The sequence below is a fragment of the Protopterus annectens genome, chromosome 6.part0 (assembly GCF_019279795.1).
Source record: "Protopterus annectens isolate FY-2018-M chromosome 6.part0, PAN1.0, whole genome shotgun sequence".
Classification (NCBI taxonomy): Eukaryota; Metazoa; Chordata; order Ceratodontiformes; family Protopteridae; genus Protopterus; species Protopterus annectens.
The window spans coordinates 184,169,090-184,190,513 of record NC_056737.1 but is presented as its reverse complement, the minus strand read 5'-3'; the positions used below and the strand labels follow the sequence as shown (position 1 = coordinate 184,190,513).

The window sequence follows — 21,424 nt, the reverse complement described above, 5'->3', positions numbered from 1 at the left end:
TTTAGATATCACTGAAGTTTCCTCATATGCAGTCTTGCATATGGAATTAGTAGGATGCAGGATGCCATGAAGCCCAGAGCCTGCAGAATTTGTCTTGCAGAAGACTGGGTTATTGTTGCCATCAGTCTGAAGTAAGTAGTCAGTTGCCTTTGTTTGTCTAGCGTGAGGGTAAGCCATCTGGGCAGTTGTATTCAAGCTTGCACCCAGGAATGTTATCTTTTGAGGGGGTACCAGTTGTGATTTCTTTTCGTTTATCGTGTACCCTAGGCATGTTAGAAGCCTTTTCACAAACACCAGGTGTCGTAGAACAGTGTCCTTGTTCTCTGCTTGAATGAGACAGTCGTCCAAGTAAGGATATATTTGTATACTTCTTTGTCTGCAAAATGCAATTACTGCTGCCAGGCACTTTGTAAAGACCCTGGGCTCAGTAGATAAACCAAAGGACAGTGCAGAGAATTGGTAATGCATTGAGCCAGCCTTGAATCTGAGGTATCTTCTGCACGACTGTCTTATTGGGACATGCAGGTATGCCTCTTTTAGGTCTAAAGTCACCAGCCAAGCATTCTTGCCCAGCATTGCAGAAGCTGCTGCAAAGTGAGCATTTTGAATTTTGGAATGTCTAGGTATGTGTTCAAAATCGATAAATCCAGTATTGGCCGCCAGGCCTTGTCCTTTCTGGGTACCAAAAACAGTCGAGTAAAAACCTTGTCCTTTTTCCTGTTCTGGTACTGTTTGAATGGCCCCCATATCCACGAGGGACGTAACCTGTTTCTGTGCCTCTGCCAATTGATTTTTTGGCAGATCTGGCCAATCATTTGTCATTGGCAGAGTGTGGAAATGGAATCTGTATCCCTGTGATACGATGTTTAGTACCCACTTGTCCTGGGTTATTAACTGCCAATTTTGAGCAAAAAGTGCTAATTTTCCCCCTATGGGTGCTGCCAAAAGATAAGTGCTTGGTGTAGGCAGAGGGAAGTCATTAGGATTGCTTTCTGTAGGTTTGCGCTTTATCTCCTCCAGATTTGGAGGTGGACGCACCCCATTGCTTTGACCTGTAATAGTCTTGCGCCTGGTATCTGGAACCCTTAGGGCGTCTGGATTTGCCCCTTTGAGCTCTGTCTGACACAGGAAAGGACCAATTTTATGTAGGCCAGTGTCTACTGAATCTGGGTGGCTGCACTTGTAAGAAGTTTTTAACAGTTTGCATAGACTTAGCTCTGTCTTCCATTTTCTTTAAAACCTCTTCTGCCTTAATACCAAACAGAGAATCATGCTGTAAAGGTGCATCTAGCAATTTAGCTTTAACATGGTCAGGCAAATTTTGTTCCTTTAACCAGGCATGCCTCCTAATCACAGATCCAGTAACTGCGGCCCTGCAGGAGGCCTCTAAAGAATCAAAACCACATTGCAAAGTATGCTTTCCAACTTGTTCAGCTGCATGCAATAATTCCTGCAATGCTTTATTTTCTGCACATTCTGAAATCAACATAATTTTCTGTTTCAGCAATCCCATAACATGTTGTTGGTACTTAAGCATATGAAATTGACAGTTTAAGGCCCTGATTGCCAAGGTTGCAGATGTATAAACATTTTTTCCCCCTATCTGTCCAGTGCCCTTAAATCCCTGTCAGAGGGGGTAGGGTTTTTTGCTGTTGAAGCCTTAACTCCCTTTGGACCCTGTGAAATAATTTCAGGATCAGCAGCCGAGTTTCTAAATAAAAATTTATGCGAGTCAGGGACCCTGTAATATCTGTCAGGCTTACTGGGAGCTGGAGGTAAGGAGTCAAGCTCGACTCCGAAAACACATCATCCACAATGTCTAAAATAGGGGGAATGGCTAAAGGCTTGTGCTGAGGGAGAAGAAGGAAATCCCTGAGCCTCTTTTTTGATTCTGAGAAGTCCTGACTCTCCCAGTGAAAATGCTCCCTCAAAGTATGCAAGGTTTCTCCAAATTAATAATCCTCAGGAGGAGATGCAGATTGAATAGACTCCTCAGCATCAGAATCCTCATAGGGATGTATAGATAATTCTTGATCAGAAAAGGAATCAGAAGAAACAGAAACCTGATCTGAAGATTCATAATCAGTGTCTTGCCTATGCCTCTTATCTGGAGGGGGATGGGTACCCCTGATAAGGTAATAAGGTCTTTAGCCATTTTGATCATCTGTTTTTTAGGCATGGAGGCCTGTGCATGTGGTTCATGCGTCAGTTTTTTAGGTTTAGAAGTTGCTTTTGTCTTTGGTTTTGCAGCTGTCGTCGGTTTGATGTACAAATGTTGAGGTCTGAATACACCCTCAGAAGCCAGTGCCTGCTAAGCGGCTCCGGACCCATCCGAGGGAGATACATCTGTCAGTCCAATACCTTGAGTATCTTGCGGCATGGATCTCGACTGCCTTTCTCTGTCCTTTTCTTTGCATTTTTTATGTACTCCGGTAGTCGGATTGCCATCCAACAACATTTCTGGGTAGTTAAATCTGTTTCCAAAATATTTTGATGCAAAAATATACCGATGCTTAATAGTGCGTTGGTTAAATCTAGCACAAAACTGACAGCCAGGCATGTTGTGATCAGGGCCTAGGCAAGGAATACAGTAAAAATGGAAATCCTTATGAGGTATTTGCTTTCCACAAGTAATACAATTATTAACTTTTTCTGACATCGGTAAAAAGCAAGAAAAAAGTTTCCCCAACGGGGTACTTAGCTTTAGTGAAGACTTCAGTTCTGAAACTCAAACTCGAATATTTCAGTGGTCGGCTGACCGGCACTTGTGAAATGCTTCTGCTTCGGGCAACGAGCAGCAAGAAAGACTAAAGAAAATGGTGTCGGCTGCATGTTTTATACCCTTGACGACCTGACGTCATGGAAGAGAAGACAGCAACAGACGCAGGACCCAAGACTTTGGAATTCAGGGCGACTGAGGGCAACCTGCCAAAAGATTACCCAAATGTAATTACTGCAACAGTGAAACACGAAAATAATCTTGCAGTCCGTCAGGTTTCTTAGGTGCTAGGGACTGAGAGTCTGGAGCTACAGAGGCAGCAGAAAAGGTATTCAAAAGCGCTGCCAAAACAGGAGGAACTGCAGATGGCTTAGGTGCTTCCATTTGTAAAAAATCATATCTCTTTTGGATGTCACAGACCTGGGAGCAATCCCATTTAAAATACTCCATTATACAAGCAACAGTATCCCCAAAGGGTAACACATACAAAGTGGAATCCTGGTTCAAAGAATCTTCTTCCTCTCAGCCATAAGCTAAAGAAGGAATTTGAAAGGTGTAAGCTAGGGATTCCTATCCAGAATCCAATTCCTCATCTGATGAAGCCGGTTCCTTTGTTGTCCTCTTATCAGGAGTGCAAGACCAGGGAGAAGCAGGGACTGAGACCCCCTGAGGAGGCTTCAAGGCCATCAAGGCATTGAACAAGCTTTGGGTAAAATCCTGCCATTCACACTGGAGATCTTTAGCAATAGGGGTAATATGCTTTGTCGTTTCTTTTTTCTTAAGCAGGACATCTGCCCTAATAACCCTTAGAGGTTCGGTCCCTTGGAGAGATTCAATAACTGTACCATGAATCTCTTCTCAGACCAAGATTTGAGGAATCTGCCTTGGATCTTCAGAAATAATTAGCCATGGATCCCCATCCACATCCAGAGCAGACATCTGAAAAGCCTCCGAGTATGTCACAACTATTTTTTTCTTCAATAAACATCTTTATTAAATTATCACATATGACATGGGCAATCATACATTTATATAAATGGAAAAACAAACATTGACACCACTTTAGTTGCAAATATTATACATCACAAACACCAATGAAAACAAATGTAGTTGCAAACATTACACATCACTTTTAATCTATCCAGTCATTATCAGTTAAGTATTATATGACTCATTCAAATCCTGCCTCTTAAAACCGCTTTCCTTCTCTGCATATATTGTTCCCACAATTCCCATTTTTTCCTATATAGTTTGCTCTATCCCTTTACTAAAGATCAAATTCCAGTTTTTTTACCTCTGTTACTATATTCACAACTTCTAACAAAGTTGGTCTAGACTTTGATTTCCATTTTCTAGCAATTGCTTTTTTGGCAGCCACCATAATTATACTCAGCAAGGCCTTAATATGTCTAGGCAATTCTGATTCTGTATCATAGCTAAAAAAAAATCATATCCCCAGTCAATCCAATCCGCTCACCTAGCATCTCTGACAGAGTGGTTTACATGGAATCTCTAAAGTCTGCCAGCTCATTACACTCCCAAAAGAAATGTTCTCAGCCACCTCTTTCTTGCCTGCCACACCTCCAACATTTGCTATCCACCTGAGGAAAAATTATTTGAATTCTACTTGGGGTATATAAATACCTATGTAAACACTTCCATGCAGAGATCCTAAATCTTCTAGACTTTGTTGCATACTTGGGAGATATACATATATCCTCCCATTGTCCCTTTGTGAATTGCTTATCCGAGGGCATGTTGCAACTCTGATCCATTCTGGCCTCCTACAGGGTCTTGGCAGAGGAATCCGATACAAGCACCAAATGGTCTTCAGGGCTTTCATTTGCTTCCAGAGAGAAATCTGGTGAAGGTTGGACAGCAACAGGATCAGGCCTAGACAACTTTTTTTTTAAACAAAAAACATCTTTATTAAATTATCACTCATGACATAGGCATTCATATATTTATGTTATAAGAAAACAAACCATATTGACATAATTTTAGTTGCAAACATTATACATTATTTATAATATATCCAGTCACTGTCAGTCAAACATTACATAGCTCATTCAAATCTTGCCTTCTTTTTAAACCTCATTCCTCCTCTGCATGTACTGTTCTCACAATTCCAATTTTTTCTATGCAATTTGCTCCTACCCTTTTCTAAAGATCCCAATTTCAGCTTTATCTGTTACTATATTCACTACTTCTAGTACAGTTGGTTTAAACTTTGATTTCCATTTTCTAGTAATTGCCTTTTTGGAAGCTACCATAATTAAACTCAGCAAGGTCTTACTATGTTTAGGCAATTCCAATTCTGCATCATAGCTCAAAAAAAAATTTCCTTAGTTATACCAATTTACCCATCCAGTATTTCTGATAGAGTAGTCTGCAGGGAATTTTAAAGTCTGCCAACTCATTACACTCCACAAAATATGTTCCCAATTACCTCTTTCTTCCCCAACACACTTCCAACATTTGCTATCTACCAGAGGAAAAATTCTTTGGAGTCTACTTGGGATATAAAAATACCTATGGAAACACAGTTCCAAGTGAATATTCTAAATCTTCCAGATTTTGTTGCATATTTGGGAGATTTATCCCCCATTTTTTCTTTGTAAATATCTTATCCAATCTCTCTTCTTAATCCTTTCTAACCTCCTCTGACTGATTCTTACACTTCATGCAATATTTTATATGCTCCACTATTTAGCCCTTTTTTTAACAGCATCACCTGCTCTAGATTCTACTAAAAACTCTACCAGTGCTGGTCTTTCACTTAGGACCCCTCAATTCCTTTCACTTTGCCTACACTCTGATCTCAACCCTTGATAGGGAAGGCAATTTCTAGTCTGCAGTCCAAATAAATTCTTGGCCTCTTCCCATTCTATTACCCTCCCCCTTTATTTATTTGCTCCCAATACCTGCTTCTTTTGCTAGTTTTCTCCAATAAATTCCAGCTCCCTCTTCCCTATTATCTGTATCACTAATTGCAGTAATCCGCATCAGCAGAATTTCCTTTCTCCATCCAAGTGTTAGCTAAGTTATTAGAACACTTTCTGCTACTTCATGAATATAATAATTTTGTAAGGTTATTGTTATTTTCTTTAAGGATCTGCATCAAAAATCCCAGTCTCTCGTGTTGGTTTGAGCTTCCCCCGTTTTGTCATCAGCCCTTTCTACTCTGAATTATAGGTTTCTGTTTGTGCTATGTATAGGAGCCTTAACTGTGTAGCTCTGAAATACCCCTTCAAATTGGGTAATCCCAAGCCATATTGTTCTATTGAATCAGCTTATCCCACTTTACTCTTGCTGTCTTCCCCTCACAGATAAAATCCTTCAGCGCTTTACTAATTGCTATCCACAACTTTTTCTGTGTTTGCTAAAAATATGCCTGATCTGTGTATAAAACTCAAGGGACTAAAAACATTTTAACTACTTGTATCTTGCTATCCATTTCCATAAAACAGAGCTTCCAATTTCTCTGCCCACAGCAGAGAGGGTTTTACCTTCCTGTTCACACCTAGAGTGTGTCTTTATCTTGGGGCCAAATACAGAGCTTCTGTCAAAAGGAGCACTGATGAAGGAAGATTTGAAGAGCAATGCAAAATCACATAGGTGCTTCCAAGCTTGTCTTCTGATGGAAATACCTGAACCCACCACCCGTGAAGTACCTTCAACTGCATGGGAGATGAGTCTAATAGACAAGTTTGAAATGGATTGGAGCGCAGCCAACTGTGAGGCAATACTGTTCTCAGCCTCGAGAGATATAGTCCCTGTGAAGGCTGCCTGAATTATTTACACAATTCTAGCTAGCTGGGATATGTCATTTTAAATATTAATATGATCCATATGCTTGTCTGCAAATGTAAGTATGCTGTATGTTATGTGCAGAGCTTCAAAAATTTAACCACAGTGCACCCTGCTGAAAAAGAGCAGAAATGTATATGGACTACATGCCTGTGCAAATGTATGTTTTCATTGTAGAAATTGGGACATACAGAGTTCACTTGCAAACTCTGAGAAAATACGTAAAGAGTTTTATGATTGTGTTTACCACAGCTAGAAGGCAGAATGACAACAGCTAGAGTTTCATTCTACTATCTTAAGACAGAAATTATTACTAGGTTTAAAATATACAGTTGTTAATTGTTTTATGACTTCCAGTTTCAGGCAAGCTTCTAAGAAATAAGTGTCAGCTTCTAAGAGAGAAGTATTTTTGACAGGTTCCTGTTTGCCTGGAAACTAAGGCAGAGGTGACAAGAATGATGTAATCTGAGATGACCTAGTAGAAATGTTTGATGGTAATTTAAGAACTAACTCGGAGAGAAAGTCTGTGCATTTTGTATCTTGTTCTGGACCTGTAAACATCCTCTCACCAGTACTTGTCTTTGCTCTGTAAGTAAGACTTAGATCATAGCATTTCTCTTAGAGAAATATAGGAATATAGTAAGATTAGTCTAGAGGTTTTCTGTATTTATGCAAGACTGTTCTGCAATGTTGTTTTAAAATATTTCCTGTGATTCTGAACTCTATTGTCACTGTGTTGAGTTAATGAGTATTGTCTTGTGCTTTTATTATTTATTATTAAATAAATTTAAACCTTTTAATTGTGGCTGGTTTTGTTTAGAGATATTTAAGCTCTTAGGTTACTTGCCTTAAAAGTTCTGGTCACACTTCCATTTGGATAAATATAACAATGCACAGTAGAACTGGTCACCCTGTGCAAGGGCCTTATGGTAGCTGATAAGTAGTGGTTGGTGGCAGTGATTATTACCTTATAGTCTGGGCAGAAGGGGGCATAGCTAGTAAACCTGTGCCAGTCTTCCCCAGGAGTGTGTGTGTGTGTGTGTGTGTGTGTGTGTGTGTGTGTGTGTGTGTGTGTGTGTGTGTGTGTGTGTGTGTGTGAGCTACTTGAGCAGGGACACGGAGTATTGGTTGGACAGAGAGGGTGCTGGAGATTTTGGCTTGACCACTCGGCTGAGATCTGAACTATATAGCTGTGTCAGTGGGGAGTCTTACTGGGGATCGAGAGAAAGAGAAAACAGCCACAGACAGACTGTGATCTCTGTGTGCTCTTAAGGGAACTTTTTCTTTACTGTGTGCACTTGTCATCCTCCCAATATGCACGTCCCTCACTGGTGTTAGTGGTGAGGATTGAGGCTCCTTGATTACTGGGCCAGTGCAGGGGTGTCACAGTCCCAGTGAGGTTTGTGGCAGGTTCTTTAATCAAATCCCCCTACAGTCTTTTGAAGTGTGCCAAACAATTCAGTGACTGAAGGGCAAAGGTCACTGAAGCACAGAAATGCTTCCCAAATCTGTCCAGCACCCTAGACTCTTTGTTGGGGGGGGGGGTGTGGACAGAGGAACCATTTTTCCACTAGTTCCTTCTTCATGGCTGCTACTACAACCATGGCATCAACTAGTACTCCCTTGCTCCAAAACTCTCTGTCCTTTGGTGGTGCCAGGATCCTATCTGGTCTCTTGGAGATAGGCATGATGGTTTCAGGCTCCTTCCATGCCCATTGAGAGACAAAAATCAATGAGCTCATTGGTGGGTGGAGACACCCAGAAGGTAGAAGGGCCAGCTCCAATGGCCTCCAGGAACAGCAACTCCTCTTGGTAAGTGTTGTCAGAGACCAACCATCCCTTTGCTTTAGACATTCTAGAAAATCTCCAAATAACGTGTCATCAGGTGATCTTGGGGACTCTTACCCTTCATCAAAGTCTCTGTGACAGACTCTTATGGACAGTCTAAGTGTCTCCTTTTGCACTTTTCTTCCTGGGAACTTCTTCAGTGGGATGTTCTGGAGAAGTAGCAGAGGAAATTAATATATCCTAATGGGTATCCTGGTGACTTATCTGGCCTGGCTGTCCCAGTGGCACAACTGGTTGAGGCTCTAGATGCAAAGACGAATGGAGTTGGGAAATCAAAGCCAAGGAAGGGGGAGAAGCCTGGACTCTAGGAACAGAGAAAGCTCTCTCCACTACCTTGAAAGCAGAATGCCTCAGACAGAAGGAAACTGATGGCTCTGAGAAGACATTCTTCCAGATCGTAGGCTCTCTCTGCCCCAAAGGCAGACTACTTGAGGAGGTAGTCATAGCTGAGAGATCTAAAGCTGAAGCTCTGAAGGACAGAAATGCTCCAACAACTTTGGAGTAGACTTTAACACCCCAGATCTGGCGCTGATGCTATGGATCAGAGAGTCATTTGGCTCCAAAGTGCTCGGTGCCTGTCCTCTCAGAGTTGTCACCAGAGGTGAAGATACCATAATCTTTGGATCCGATCTAGAGGACTCTGAAATCTTCAGATCCAATAGTTCCAAAACCACTGGTCAGATTGGAGAAGGAGCCAGTGATGGTGGGATGGTACTAATAAAGGTCTCTGGGCCCGATGGGTTCGCAGCCTGAAGAACCCCCATTTGAATCTGCTTCGGGAGAAACTTCCTCATCATCCTGTCCACATCGGCTTTGGCCAGACTTCTGGAGGAAAGAGTGGAATATGCTGTTGATGGTGGTCTACAGTGATGATGCTACAGATCCAACAAAGAAGGTAGACAAGAAGAAACCATATCCAGAACAAACTGTGGTGACTGGATCCAAGGAAAGTTTACTTTGGAGCCAAGGGGTCAGATTCAAAGGTTTAGAAAGTTTGCAAGGAGGTTTGGAACACAGAGTCAAAGATGAGGTTGAATTCAGGGAACACTTTTCTCTCATCTATATCTGATTTCCTGGGGTTTTGGGCCTCAGATGATCCTGAAGACTTAGAGGGGAGCAAACCTCTTAATATCAATTTATTTTTTCTATCTATCAAAGCTCTGGGGTTAAAAGATTTGCAAACGTCACAGCTAGAGTCTAGATGTGTAGGGCCTAAACAATAAACACATTTACAGTGCATGTCTGATAAAGGTATTTTATGGCTGCAGACCATGCACCTTTTAAAACAAGAATGCTTTTCAGACATTTTAAAATCGTGAAAAATAAGCAAAGTTTTTTTGTTTTTTTTTAACAGAAGAGAAAAGGGGAGGGGGTATCAACAATGGTAACTAAAGTACTAACAAGTCCAGGAAAAGGGGAATACCAACAATGGTATTACAATTACACAAGCAAGGGAGAATAGCACTATAAGGAATAAGTTTTATAAGGAAATAGAAATAGTAGGATAAAAATTATACAGAAAAAAATTCTCACAAGAACCAACTAGCTAAACTCAAGAGTATGCAGTGACCATGTCCGTACGCTACGGTGGCAAACAAGATCTGAGGTAAATGAGGTGACTAGGGTATTAGGGGTAAGGGAGGAGTTTGAGAGTTCCAGAGGTTCATGAGCTAGGAAAAGCAGCTTACTTGGATCCTAGGGTCAGATCCGAACTTAAACAGTTGAGGAATGAATGAAAATGACATCAGATATTTTTGTTTTATTGAAAGCCCTCAAACAAAAAAAGACAAACACACCCCAATACACCCCTAAAACATATTAACTTAATACTAGCACATAAAACTATTTGCATCTTCAAATATTGAAGTTTTACCATCCTAATGGGAATAATTGTGCCAAACTGACAGCCACACTCACAGACTTGTCTAACCTAAAAGAAGATTATCCATGCTAAGATGTATGGTACAGTCTGTACTTTTAAGTGCTGTCTGGTTTTGTCTTATCTTTATTACTCTTCCGGAAAACACTTGAATGCTTACAGGAAAACATTACCTCCTAGCCCAGGCCTAGACTCTTTGAGCTTCTTAGTAGACTGCTGTCCCTCAGGAAGAGAGGATTCTGCCACAGCACCCTGAGCCAACAATTTAACATACTGGTTCTCAAGGTATATGGACAGAGAAGAAACATGACTCTGGAGGGTTTTAGGGCCAAATGCTTAGCATATAGAGCACTGTGTATGGTCATGTGAAGCACCTAGGCAAAAAAGGCACTGGTCATGATGGTCTTTATGGGGAATATGTGTTCCACACTGGAGACATAAACACAAGTACGCAACAAAGTGGAAAAAGTAGAGAACAAACCCCAGTGGGGCACCACCCAGAAAATGGCTTGCTAACCAGCACAGCAGAAGGGTGTTCATAATGGTGTGCGATAATGGCAGATTAGCAGCAATGTTCAGAGTATTTGCATCCATAGGTCATCTTTATGCTTTACATGGGAAGCATACATGTGATGTACAGCATTTGTAAGACCTAAAGGCTTTGGTATACTGGCCAGATGTTGGGCTACCCTTGGCAGCAGATCCTTTCTGTGAAGAATACTTTAACAGTAATATGGAAGGACATCTTTTGTTGTATTACCCAGGCATGTGCTGGTATCACTTTAAATAAGACTGTTGCTTTAAGAGCAGATACAGCAGTCTTGTCTAAGAAATGAGTTGGACACTACGATCCCAGTGTCCATTTTGGCAAGAGAGGAGGTAATGCCTTCTGCCTCAGAGCACACTAACCCTGAAGACAATTCAGACTTAGCTGACCTCCATGCAATCTGTTTATACTTTAAAAGGTCCAGTGGGAATGCAACACTGACAGTTGTAGAGGAAGTAACTAAACAAGATGCCCCAACTTCTTGCCTGCACTTTGAGTTATTAAATGACTTGTACAGAATAAATAGCAATAGATAGGAAGTAGCACATAAACAATTAGTGCCTAAACCTCTTAGAAATGTAGCGATGGGATCAGCACATAGCCGTGTGCTAAGGAGACACCTAGGAAAGCTCATGGTATTAATTTCATTTGTCTTTTTGTACTACAAGCTTACATTTTTTTATGAAATCATGACCGTTTGTTATTCGGGAATTTCTCTTTTGTAGGATCTTCTGAAAAGGATTTCTTTTATAAACAGATATTTAAATGGGACTTAAATGTAGGGGATTTTTGCTTTTTGGAACATTTTACTGTTGGAATTTTGGCAAACAGAAATGGCTCTACTGATACTTATTTTGTCATTTCTTCTTTACACTCTCAAGGTGATTCTCCATTTCCTCATCCAAGATTCCTTAATTCATGAGGAGTCTGGTATTGTTTTTATTGAGAGGTAAACAATGGTAGACTGTCTGGAAGAAGTTGGTCCACCCAGTAACAAGTGGAGGTTTAGGCATTAATGACCCTGAATCCATCATAATGCCACTCATTTGAGACTACTTTACTTTTTCTCTGTCTAGGGTGTTATTCTAAATAAAAGTGTGCTTTACTTTTACTGAGGGGAGGCAGAAACATTTTTTCATGAGCTGATGAAGTGAGGTATGCACATGATTTAGTGACCTCATCAGTACTACAGGTTGTTCTCACATGTGGTTAAATAGGCCTTTGTAATCTAACCCTGGAAGACAGCAGACTTACTGGGATGGACTACAACTGTCTAACAGATCCAACATGAAATCAACTGATCATTTAGTGCATGGAACAAGGCTAAATTGTATCCTGAGATATTTTTAGGGGATGTTGCGCACACACACCTTAAGACCATTTATAGATTTTTGTCAATTGAAGTACATTCTTAGAGGACTGAAAGGAGAAATAGTACCTCCTCGATTCAGTACCAGACTAGGTAATTATCAGGGAAGGAAGTAGCTTGTGATATTACACAAGACATGCTGGCATTATAGAATCATATTCCTCTGTTCTGGAATAAACTTCATCTATATATCAGAGAAAGTAGCACCCTTTCCACCTTCAAGATAAACCCAGATAACTGGATGAGGAACCTTAAAATTCTCCCATGATCTATCTTGCCTTACCCTCCCCTTGAGGCTGGAGGGAACTTCTGAATAAAGTTTTTTGACTAGGCTTGTAATGGTCCTCAGAATGATTGTGCAGTACTTGTCTAGGAACCTATAAATTGATAAAACTAAAGTGAGGAGCTTATCAAGGTCTTACTGGACAGAAATAATGAAAGAAGTTGACAACTTCTCTGCTGGATGTTCTGAATGTCAAAAGACAGCCCCACATCCAGGTTTTAAAAAATCCTTGGACTCCAATGCCTATCACAGAGGTGCCATTTGAACATATCACTGGGGACAATGTTGGACACTGGAAAATCCAGCAATGATTTCAATATAGTTTAGTTAATTTGGACTATGCAACTTAGTACCCTGAAACTATTCCATTATGCAAGACTAAATCTAAAGCTAAAGCTAGCAAGCAGATCTTATTGTTTTTTTTTTTGTTTGTTTTTTTTTCCTGCAAGAGTATCTAAAGAAATACTCACTGACCAGGGGACTCCATTTATCTCTAGACTAATTTACCAAGAGTGCCAATGCTTCAAGGTTAAGCAAATAAACATTTCAGTGCACCATGTCCAGATGGATAGATTAGTGGAGTTTTTTTTAACTGAGCAATAAAGTTCAATCAGATATTTTTTTATGATCCCTGAGGACATTGCCTGATATGTTACCTTACACAACTGGCCCATTTGTTCAGATGGAATGTGATCCAGGTATTCCCGGGTTAGGGAACAGCCCTACAGCCCATTTGATCTCAATCAGGAACCCCCATCAACCCTCTGTTCTCAGGTAATAGTCAGACAACTAAGAAGAAGGCCAGCTTGATGGTCCAGGAGAACAGTCTATCCTTTCCTAGTGGAAGAACACCCCCCCCCCCCGTGACTGGTGACTCTTCCAAGCCTGCAATCGCCACCTTCTGAGGGGAAGCGTGTCTCTGCATGGTGGTTTTGAGTTATTATATGTCTGAAATACACGTGGGTTGTTAAGATACTGTCAGACAAACTTGGGAAGAGAAGAAAAGAAAACCCATCTAAAAATGCTATAAAACAATAAACCAACATATATGATAAGTTAAAGTGGTGATACCCATAGTTTTGGAACAGAAAGAAAGAGTCCACATATTCAACAAGCAGTGAACATGAAAATGAAACTTACCAGGGAATTTGGAGGCAGGTTAGTAAGATGAGAAATCATGGAAGGAATACAAACCTCTGCAGTTAAACAATAAACCAACTCTAATGAAGAAAACAAATGACCTCTGTGTTTTCAGAGCTGCCTAGCAGAACAAACCTGATTCAACACCATTTTCAAACTAATGAGGGAGAAAAGGCCAATTTGAAAACTTAAAGCATGCCAGAATAACACAACTAGAAGTAGTAAAGAAATGGCTTGAGAGATAATAGAAGTCAAAAGGTGAGTGAAACAGTTCCATAGTGTTAACCCATCTAACCATATAATCATAGTTCATAGTAACTTAAAAAACTAAACAGTATTCAGGCAGTTGGCCAATGTCTAAGACTAATAAAATTATTGAGAGACCGGATAAGACAAGAACTGAACAGCCATTAAAAGTAAGGAACCAGTTTGGCTAGACTCAACACAATGGAGATGGCTTATGAAAGGCCTATAAGCCATCCAATGGACATGAAACTGATGGTTTTAAGCTGTGTATGTTGTGAGGGGGCAGCTGTAGTATAGCATGGTAAAAGAATAAGTTGTATAAATCAAAGTAAATATTGTAAATAGTATTGCATTTGTGTGTAAATAAAACTGGTTGTAAATAAGCAGTTTCCTTTATGCATATATAATAAATTAAGTGTTCTTTTAATATGAGAGGGGATTTTTTTTTCAGTATTGGGACTTAAAATAAGAATGCTGCTCTAAGAGCAGAGAAAAACTTTTCTATATTAGCTGGTGTACATTTGCTTAATGAAAATGAATGCGGTATAAAAGGAAAGATGAGGCAAGACCATTCAGTAAGGGAGTTTTTGTTTTTGCCCCTCTTGGAAGGGGATTTGATGTCTACAGCAGCAGCTCTTGAAGAGACAGCAAAAAGAATGAAGACCTGGAAGAGATACCAGGAAGAAACTGTAGATTGTTTCTATCATAGGAATCCAGAAGAGAGAGCTATTTAGTGTCTCAAAGAGAGAGACCTACTTTGTAACTGTGAAAATGTTAATATGGCACCAAAGTCAGAACTATAGGTATCGTAAGAGCTGAAGAATTAAGGCTCTGAACTGTAGTCGTATCCGGTGTAAACGGAATTGAAGAAGTCTTCGGTGCTGAAGATTTTGACTGTTCCAACAATTTAGGAACTTTTGATTTTGTTTCCAAGAACAAACCCTCTAGTCAAGAATAGATGAAGACTGACATCAGATTGCTGCTTTATGTAGGAATATCTTTTGAGGGCATTTTAAACATTTCAGTGACTTCCATTGCTTTCAAGTTCTTCACCATCTTCTAAACAAACTTAACACTAATCCTTTTTGTTTCAGTTATGAAGACAGGATAAATTTGTTTTTTTTTAAGTGAAATAATTAATATTTCTAGAAACCTACACACTTGCTTATTTTGTCAGACAGATCTGTCAAGCTTCCTTTACTTTATTGGTCTCAGCTGTTCACTCAGTTTGCCATAAGAGATCTGGCTTGGCTCTGTATTTTCTCTGTTGCTTGTAGCAAAGAATAGGAGAAAGTCAGACACTCGAAAGGTGTATGGCCTTAGCTAGAGAAAAATAAAGAAGGGCTACAAATGACATGCTAAGTAGGCTTTTCTGTGCAAAAAATCTTAAATGCAATGAGTAGTAGGATGGTAAAGCTAAGGAAACAAATGCATGAAGAAACATTTACAAAATGTCATGCAAACCCAATCAGAAATGTAAGGAAGTAGAACAGCACACCAACAACAACTAATGGGAGAACTTGATAAATTAAGCGTTAATTATATGTGGCAAAGGAGAGATAATTTTGGTGGAAGCTGTACTTCATGATAATGCAGTGCGTTACAGATCAATCTTGTCAAAACTGTAGCATGACAATGTATTGCAAAAAAGTCACTGAGGGTTTTAATGAGACAAACATACAAGCTTTATCACTCTACAGATCAGTTTCTGCATGCAGAAGAAAACCGAAAGCAGATCTTACCTAATCAGAGGGTGGCATACTAATTAATGATGCATGTGGTTCTTGCAATTAAATATTTGGTAAATAAACTGCAGGTTGTAAAACTGGAACGATGGTCCCAAGTTGTGTTTAACAATGAAATTAATGAACTCTCTTGCACTTACTGCTCTCATTCCAACATAGCTGTGCTGCTCATATCGATCCCCAGGCTTCTGGAAAGGAAATGTCCCATTATAGCCTGACAAGTAGCCAGCTAGGCCAATTAACATCTATGCATATAAAAATAAAACAGAGAAAAAAATTATAAAATGTAATGCTGCCCTGCTCAGGCTGGTGAATTTATGGAAGAACAAAAATTACCTAATAAAGACATGCAAGTTATTTTCAAATGTAAACAGGCATACCCCAATATACAACTAATAATGATCTATATCAGGAAAATACGTAACTCAGTAAGGAATACTGTGAATTTTTTTTGCTTCAATTTATGAAATTTATATACAAATGTTTATTATTAATGAATGTCATCAGTTTCAGATTTGAAAAAAAAATCCAAAGCATTGCACTCTTCAGATCAACATTAAAGTGAAAAGAAGAAAAACAAATAAGAAATTCTGTGCCGATCCACTAACAAAAAAACATAGACACTGGAAGACAGACATGGCATAATATCTTTAACTGAAACTATTAAGCTTTGCAATTACTCGAGCTTTAGGGCTGCTAACAGCCTTCATTGATAACTCCCGACAAAGGGCTCTTGCCAGTCCAAAAGCCTGACTGGCTGCTGAAGAAATTAAGGGTATGGGGCAAGGCACTGAATGATAAAGTGACAAGGGAACCAGTTTGAGCACATGGCAGCAGACAGAAGGAAAATGTTAAACAGCAACCAGTGGAGTACCACTGCATTCATTTCTAATATCAATCTTACTTAACGTATTTCTGTCAGATATTTCACTGAGCTTTGATAAAAAAAAACAAAAACAAAAAAAACACAACAACCTGCTAACTGATAATGCCAAAAATATAGTGTTGATGAAAAACAAAGCAAGCAGGTTGCAGTGAGACCTCATTTAACCTGCAGAATGGAGACATAACTGGAAGTTAAAAAAACAAAAAAGTGAAATCTGTAAAAAACTAGGCAAATGTCACTTGCTCAGATCACCTGCGCTTGAGTCTCAGTTTTTTTAAAAAATGTTTTATTAAACATGGCATTTTTAAAAAGTGACATACGTACATACACAATAACAAAAAACAAACCATAATATTTCTTTATTTTCATGTAATATACATGTTTTAACAAATTTCTTTCACTCCAACAATGCATAAATTGCTCAGCTACTGTTTTCCATTAAAATTCACTCCTCTTCCTCAACATTATTTTACATGCATTGATCCTACAAATTCCATTTATTTCTTTGTAATCTGCTCTTTCCCTTTTCTAAAAATCCCACTTTAAGTTATTTTATCTCCTTTATAACATTCAGTACTTCAGTTACAGTTGGTTTAGATTTTGAATTCTGTTTTCCAGTAATTGCTTTTTTGGAAGCTAATAGCATTAAACTTAGTAATGCATTGCTATATCCGGGCAATGCAGATACTATATCCTAGATTAAAAAAAAAAAAAAAATCAATCATTTCCTTAGCTACCCGTACATGGAATAAACATAAAAATCTCACCTCTTCCTATCCATCTGCCTCTAACATTAACACAGTTAAGTCTTCCATAAATATTTCAATTTGTGCAGTTTTGTGGTTTCTACTACCACTGCTTTATATAAATTTTCATAAAATTAGCAAAATATCTCTAATACACTCATATGACCTTTTGGTTATTTTTCTTATCGGCTCACCAAGTACAGCAACAACCCTACTTTGTATTGCTCAAGTCACTGTGATAAAATGTTTTTGTGCTCTGGAGTTATCAAAACATAGTAATTTAACAACCTTTCTAGATTCATGCATATTATCAAAATACTTCCTTATTTTAATTTTAGTAGCTTAAAACTGCTCCTCTTCTTGTTGTGGGTTACTCCCCTTATTTTGCAATACTGCAACGTTTGACAACCTCTTAAATAATTCCTATTACCCCTCCCCCATATATCATCCTTACCATGTTTTTAAACTTTATTTTCATTGTATACCACTCCCTAGGTATCCTCTCTGAAGAAATTTCTGTTTTTCCTAATTACTCTCAAATTTCCACTACCCATTCCTTAAATTCCTCTGTCGCTTTAACAGAGAAGTGCAAAAGAGGCAGTACCTCTTTTTTCTTTATTACCCTACATATGAAGCTGGAAATTGATAGTGTAATGATGAATGTTGTTACTGCATATGCTCCACAAGTTGGGTGTGCGATGGATGAGAAAGAAAATTTTTGGAGTGAGTTAGATGAAGTGGTGATGACTGTACCCAAGAGTGAGAGACTGGTGATTGGAGCAGATTTCAATGGGCATGTTGGTGAAGGGAAGAGAGTGCATGAGGAAGTGATGGGTAGGTATGGTGTTAAGCAAAGTAATGTAGAAGGTCAGATGGTAGTGGATTTTGCGAAAAGGATGGACATGGCTGTGATGAATACGTATTTTAACAAGAGGGAGGAGCATAGGGTGACATACAAGAGTGGAGGAAGATGCACAGGTGGATTATATCTTATGTAGAAGGGCCAATCTGAAGGAGATTGGAGACTGTAAAGTGGTGGCAGGGGAAAGTGTAGTTAGGCAGCATAGGATGGTGGTTTGTAGGATGACATTGGTGATCAAGAAGAGGAAGATGAGTGTGAGGGCAGCACCAAGGATCAAATGATGGAAATTGAAAAAGGGTAATTGTGAGGTGATGTTCAGGGAAGAGTTAAGACAGGCACTGGGTGGCAGTGAAGAGTTACCGAATAGCTGGGTAACTACAGCAGAGCTAGTAAGAGAGATGGCTAAAAAGGTGCTTGGTGTGACATCTGGAAAGAGGAAGGAGGACAAGGAGACCTGGTGGTGGAATGAAGAAGTACAGGAGAGTATACAGAGAAAGAGGTTGGCGAAGAAGAAGTGGGATTGTCAAAGAGATGAAGAAAGTAGACAAGAGTATAAGGAGATGAGCTGCATGGCAAAGAGAGAGGTGGCGAAGGCTAAGGATAAGGCATATGAAGAGTTGTATAAAAGGTTGGACACTGAGGGAGAAAAGGACCTGTACCGATTGGCTAGACAGAGGGACCGAGCTAGTAAAGATGTGCAGCAGGTAAGGGTGATAAAGGATAATGAGGGAAATGTACTCACAAGCAAGGAGAGTGTGTTGAGCAGATGGAAAGAGTACTTTGAGGGGTTGATGAATGAAGAGAATGAGAGGGAGAGAAGGTTGGATGATGTGCGGATAGTGAATCATGAAGTGCAGTGGATTAGCAAGGAAGAAGTAAGGATAGCTATGAAGAGGATGAAGAACGGAAAGGCTGTTGGTCCCGATGACATACCTGTGGAAGCACGGAGGTGTTTAGGTGAAATGTCAGTGGAGTTTTTAACTAGATTGTTTAATGAAATCTTGGAAAGTGAGAGGATGCGTGAGGAATGGAGAAAAAGTGTTTTGGTACCAATTTTTAAGAATAAGGGTGATGTGCAGAGCTGTAGTAACTACAGAGGGATTAAACTGATCAGTCACAGCATGAGTTATGGGAAAGAGTAGTGGAAGCTAGGTTAAGAAGGGAGGTGATGATTAGTGATCAGCAGTATGGTTTCATGCCAGGAAAGAGCACTACAGATGCGATGTTTGCTCTGAGAGCGTTGATGGAGAAGTACAGAGAAGGTCAGAAGGAGTTGCATTGTGTCTTTGTGGATTTAGAGAAAGCATATGACAGGGTGCCTAGAGAGGAGTTGTGGTATTGTATGAGGAAGTCGGGAGTGTCAGAGAAGTATGTAAGAGTGGTACAGGATATGTACGAGGGTAGTGCGACAGTGGTGAGGTCTGCGGTGGGAGTGACAGATGCATTTAAGGTGGAGGTGGGATTACATCAAGGATCAGCTCTGAGCCCTTTCTTATTTGCAATGGTGATGGACATTGACAGACGAGATCAGACAGGAGTCCCCGTGGACTATGATGTTTGCAGATGACATTGTGATCTGTAGTGAGAGTAGCGAACAGTTGGAGGAGACCCTGGAGAGGTGGAGATATGCTCTAGAGAGAAGAGGAATGAAGGTCAGCAGGACTAAGACAGAATATATGTGTGCGAATGAGAGGGAAGATAGAGGAATGGTGAGGATGCAGGGAGTAGAGGTGGCGAAGGTGAATGAGTTTAAGTACTTGGGATCAACAGTTCAGAGTAATGGTGAGTGTGGAAGAGAGGTGAAGAAGAGAGTACAGGCAGGATGGAGTGGGTGGAGAAGAGTGTCAGGAGTGATTTGTGACAGACTAGTACCAGTAAGAGTGAAAGGGAAGGTCTACAAGAGGGTAGTTAGACCAGCTATGTTATATGGGTTGGAGACAGTGGCATTGACAAAAAGGCAGGAGTCAGAGCTTGATGTGGCAGAGCTGAAGATGTTAAGATTTGCACTGGGTGTGATGAGGATCGACAGGATTAGGAATAATTATATTAGAGGGTCAGCCCAGGTTGGAAGGTTTGGAGACAAAGCCAGAGAGGCAAGATTACGTTGGTTTGGACATGTGCTGAGAAGGGATGCAGAGTATATTGGGAAAAAAATGCTAAGGATGAAGCTGCCAGGTAACAGGAAAAGAGGAAGGCCTAAGATAAGGTTTATAGATGTGGTGAGAGAGGACATGCATGTGGTTGGTGTGACAGAGCAAGATGCAGATGGCAGGAAGAAATGGAAAGAGTTGATCTGCTGTGGCGACCCCTAATGGCAGCAGCCGAAAGAAGAAGAAGATGACCCTACATAGTTACTTTAGTTTTTGTTACATGATATAAAATAGTTACTGGATACATAGCCGGCCTTAGGCATAGGCAAACTAGGCGGCCGCCTTGGGCGCCACTCTAGCAGGGGCACTTTTCCAGTATTTATTTGATGTAGGTAGACCAGGATGGGGTAGTGTGGTGGGGGGTGTCATGGAGCCCTTTTGCCTAGGGCACCAGTTGGCCTAAGGCCGCTCCTGACTGGATATGTGTTCAAGTTTTCAAATAAACAAAAATGCTCTTAACAGATAATTTCTTTCCAGTCTAATTCAGTTTTTGTAACTTGGGAAAAGCATGCAAATTCTAAGAACCTACTACTGAATTCACATCTTCCATATTAAACATTCTCATACATTTTTTAAAAATCTAACAGCTTTTGCTGTATTCTCCTGATGGATCACACTGTACACCCTCACTATTGCAAATTAGCTTTCAGCAGTGAATATTTATTTGTGGGAAGGGAAGCTGATTTCTCCCAAAACTCTCAAGTGTCACAATAGCAGTTTTAAGTGGAATATTAACGCATGCCAGTGTAATCCTTCTCCTCCTCCCCTGCCAATAACCCCTTGCCATCACAAATCTAACAGTATTACCTTTTTTCTCTCTTCTTCTATGACAGGAGTCATAGGTGCTGATCATGGAAGCAAGGGTAAAACTTGGCTAGGCTTGTAAGGGTCCTAGGGTCATTAGCCTAGTAATCTTCTATGATCCTATGACTATTGGAGCCTCTATGGCAATCATTACTACTCCACTTTTCCTTTGTCCCTGATATTCTGCTTCATGTCCACCCTGAAAGCCTCTCTGTCAAATACAAATGCCAATTTCTATCCAAAGGAATCTCCCGCAACATTGTTATTTGCACCCTAAGCTTCTTGATACAATTCAGTACTCTGCTTTTTATCTATACTTGCGAGATCATTTACATTTCATGATAATATTGAGACAGTAGCTGTTATAATATTAAGCTATTACTCCCACTT

General features: G+C 40.0%; 1 protein-coding gene across 2 annotated transcripts in view; it reads right to left on the bottom strand.

Moving 5' to 3' along the window:
- POMT2 (protein O-mannosyltransferase 2) overlaps window positions 1-21,424 on the bottom strand; it is a 1,453,485-nt gene that overhangs the window by 1,374,970 nt on the left and 57,091 nt on the right. For both annotated transcript variants that reach the window (XM_044073901.1, XM_044073900.1), the window contains exon 3: window positions 15,727-15,831. In XM_044073901.1, the coding sequence (XP_043929836.1) occupies window positions 15,727-15,831 (105 nt within the window). The remainder of the gene's footprint in view (window positions 1-15,726; window positions 15,832-21,424) is intronic.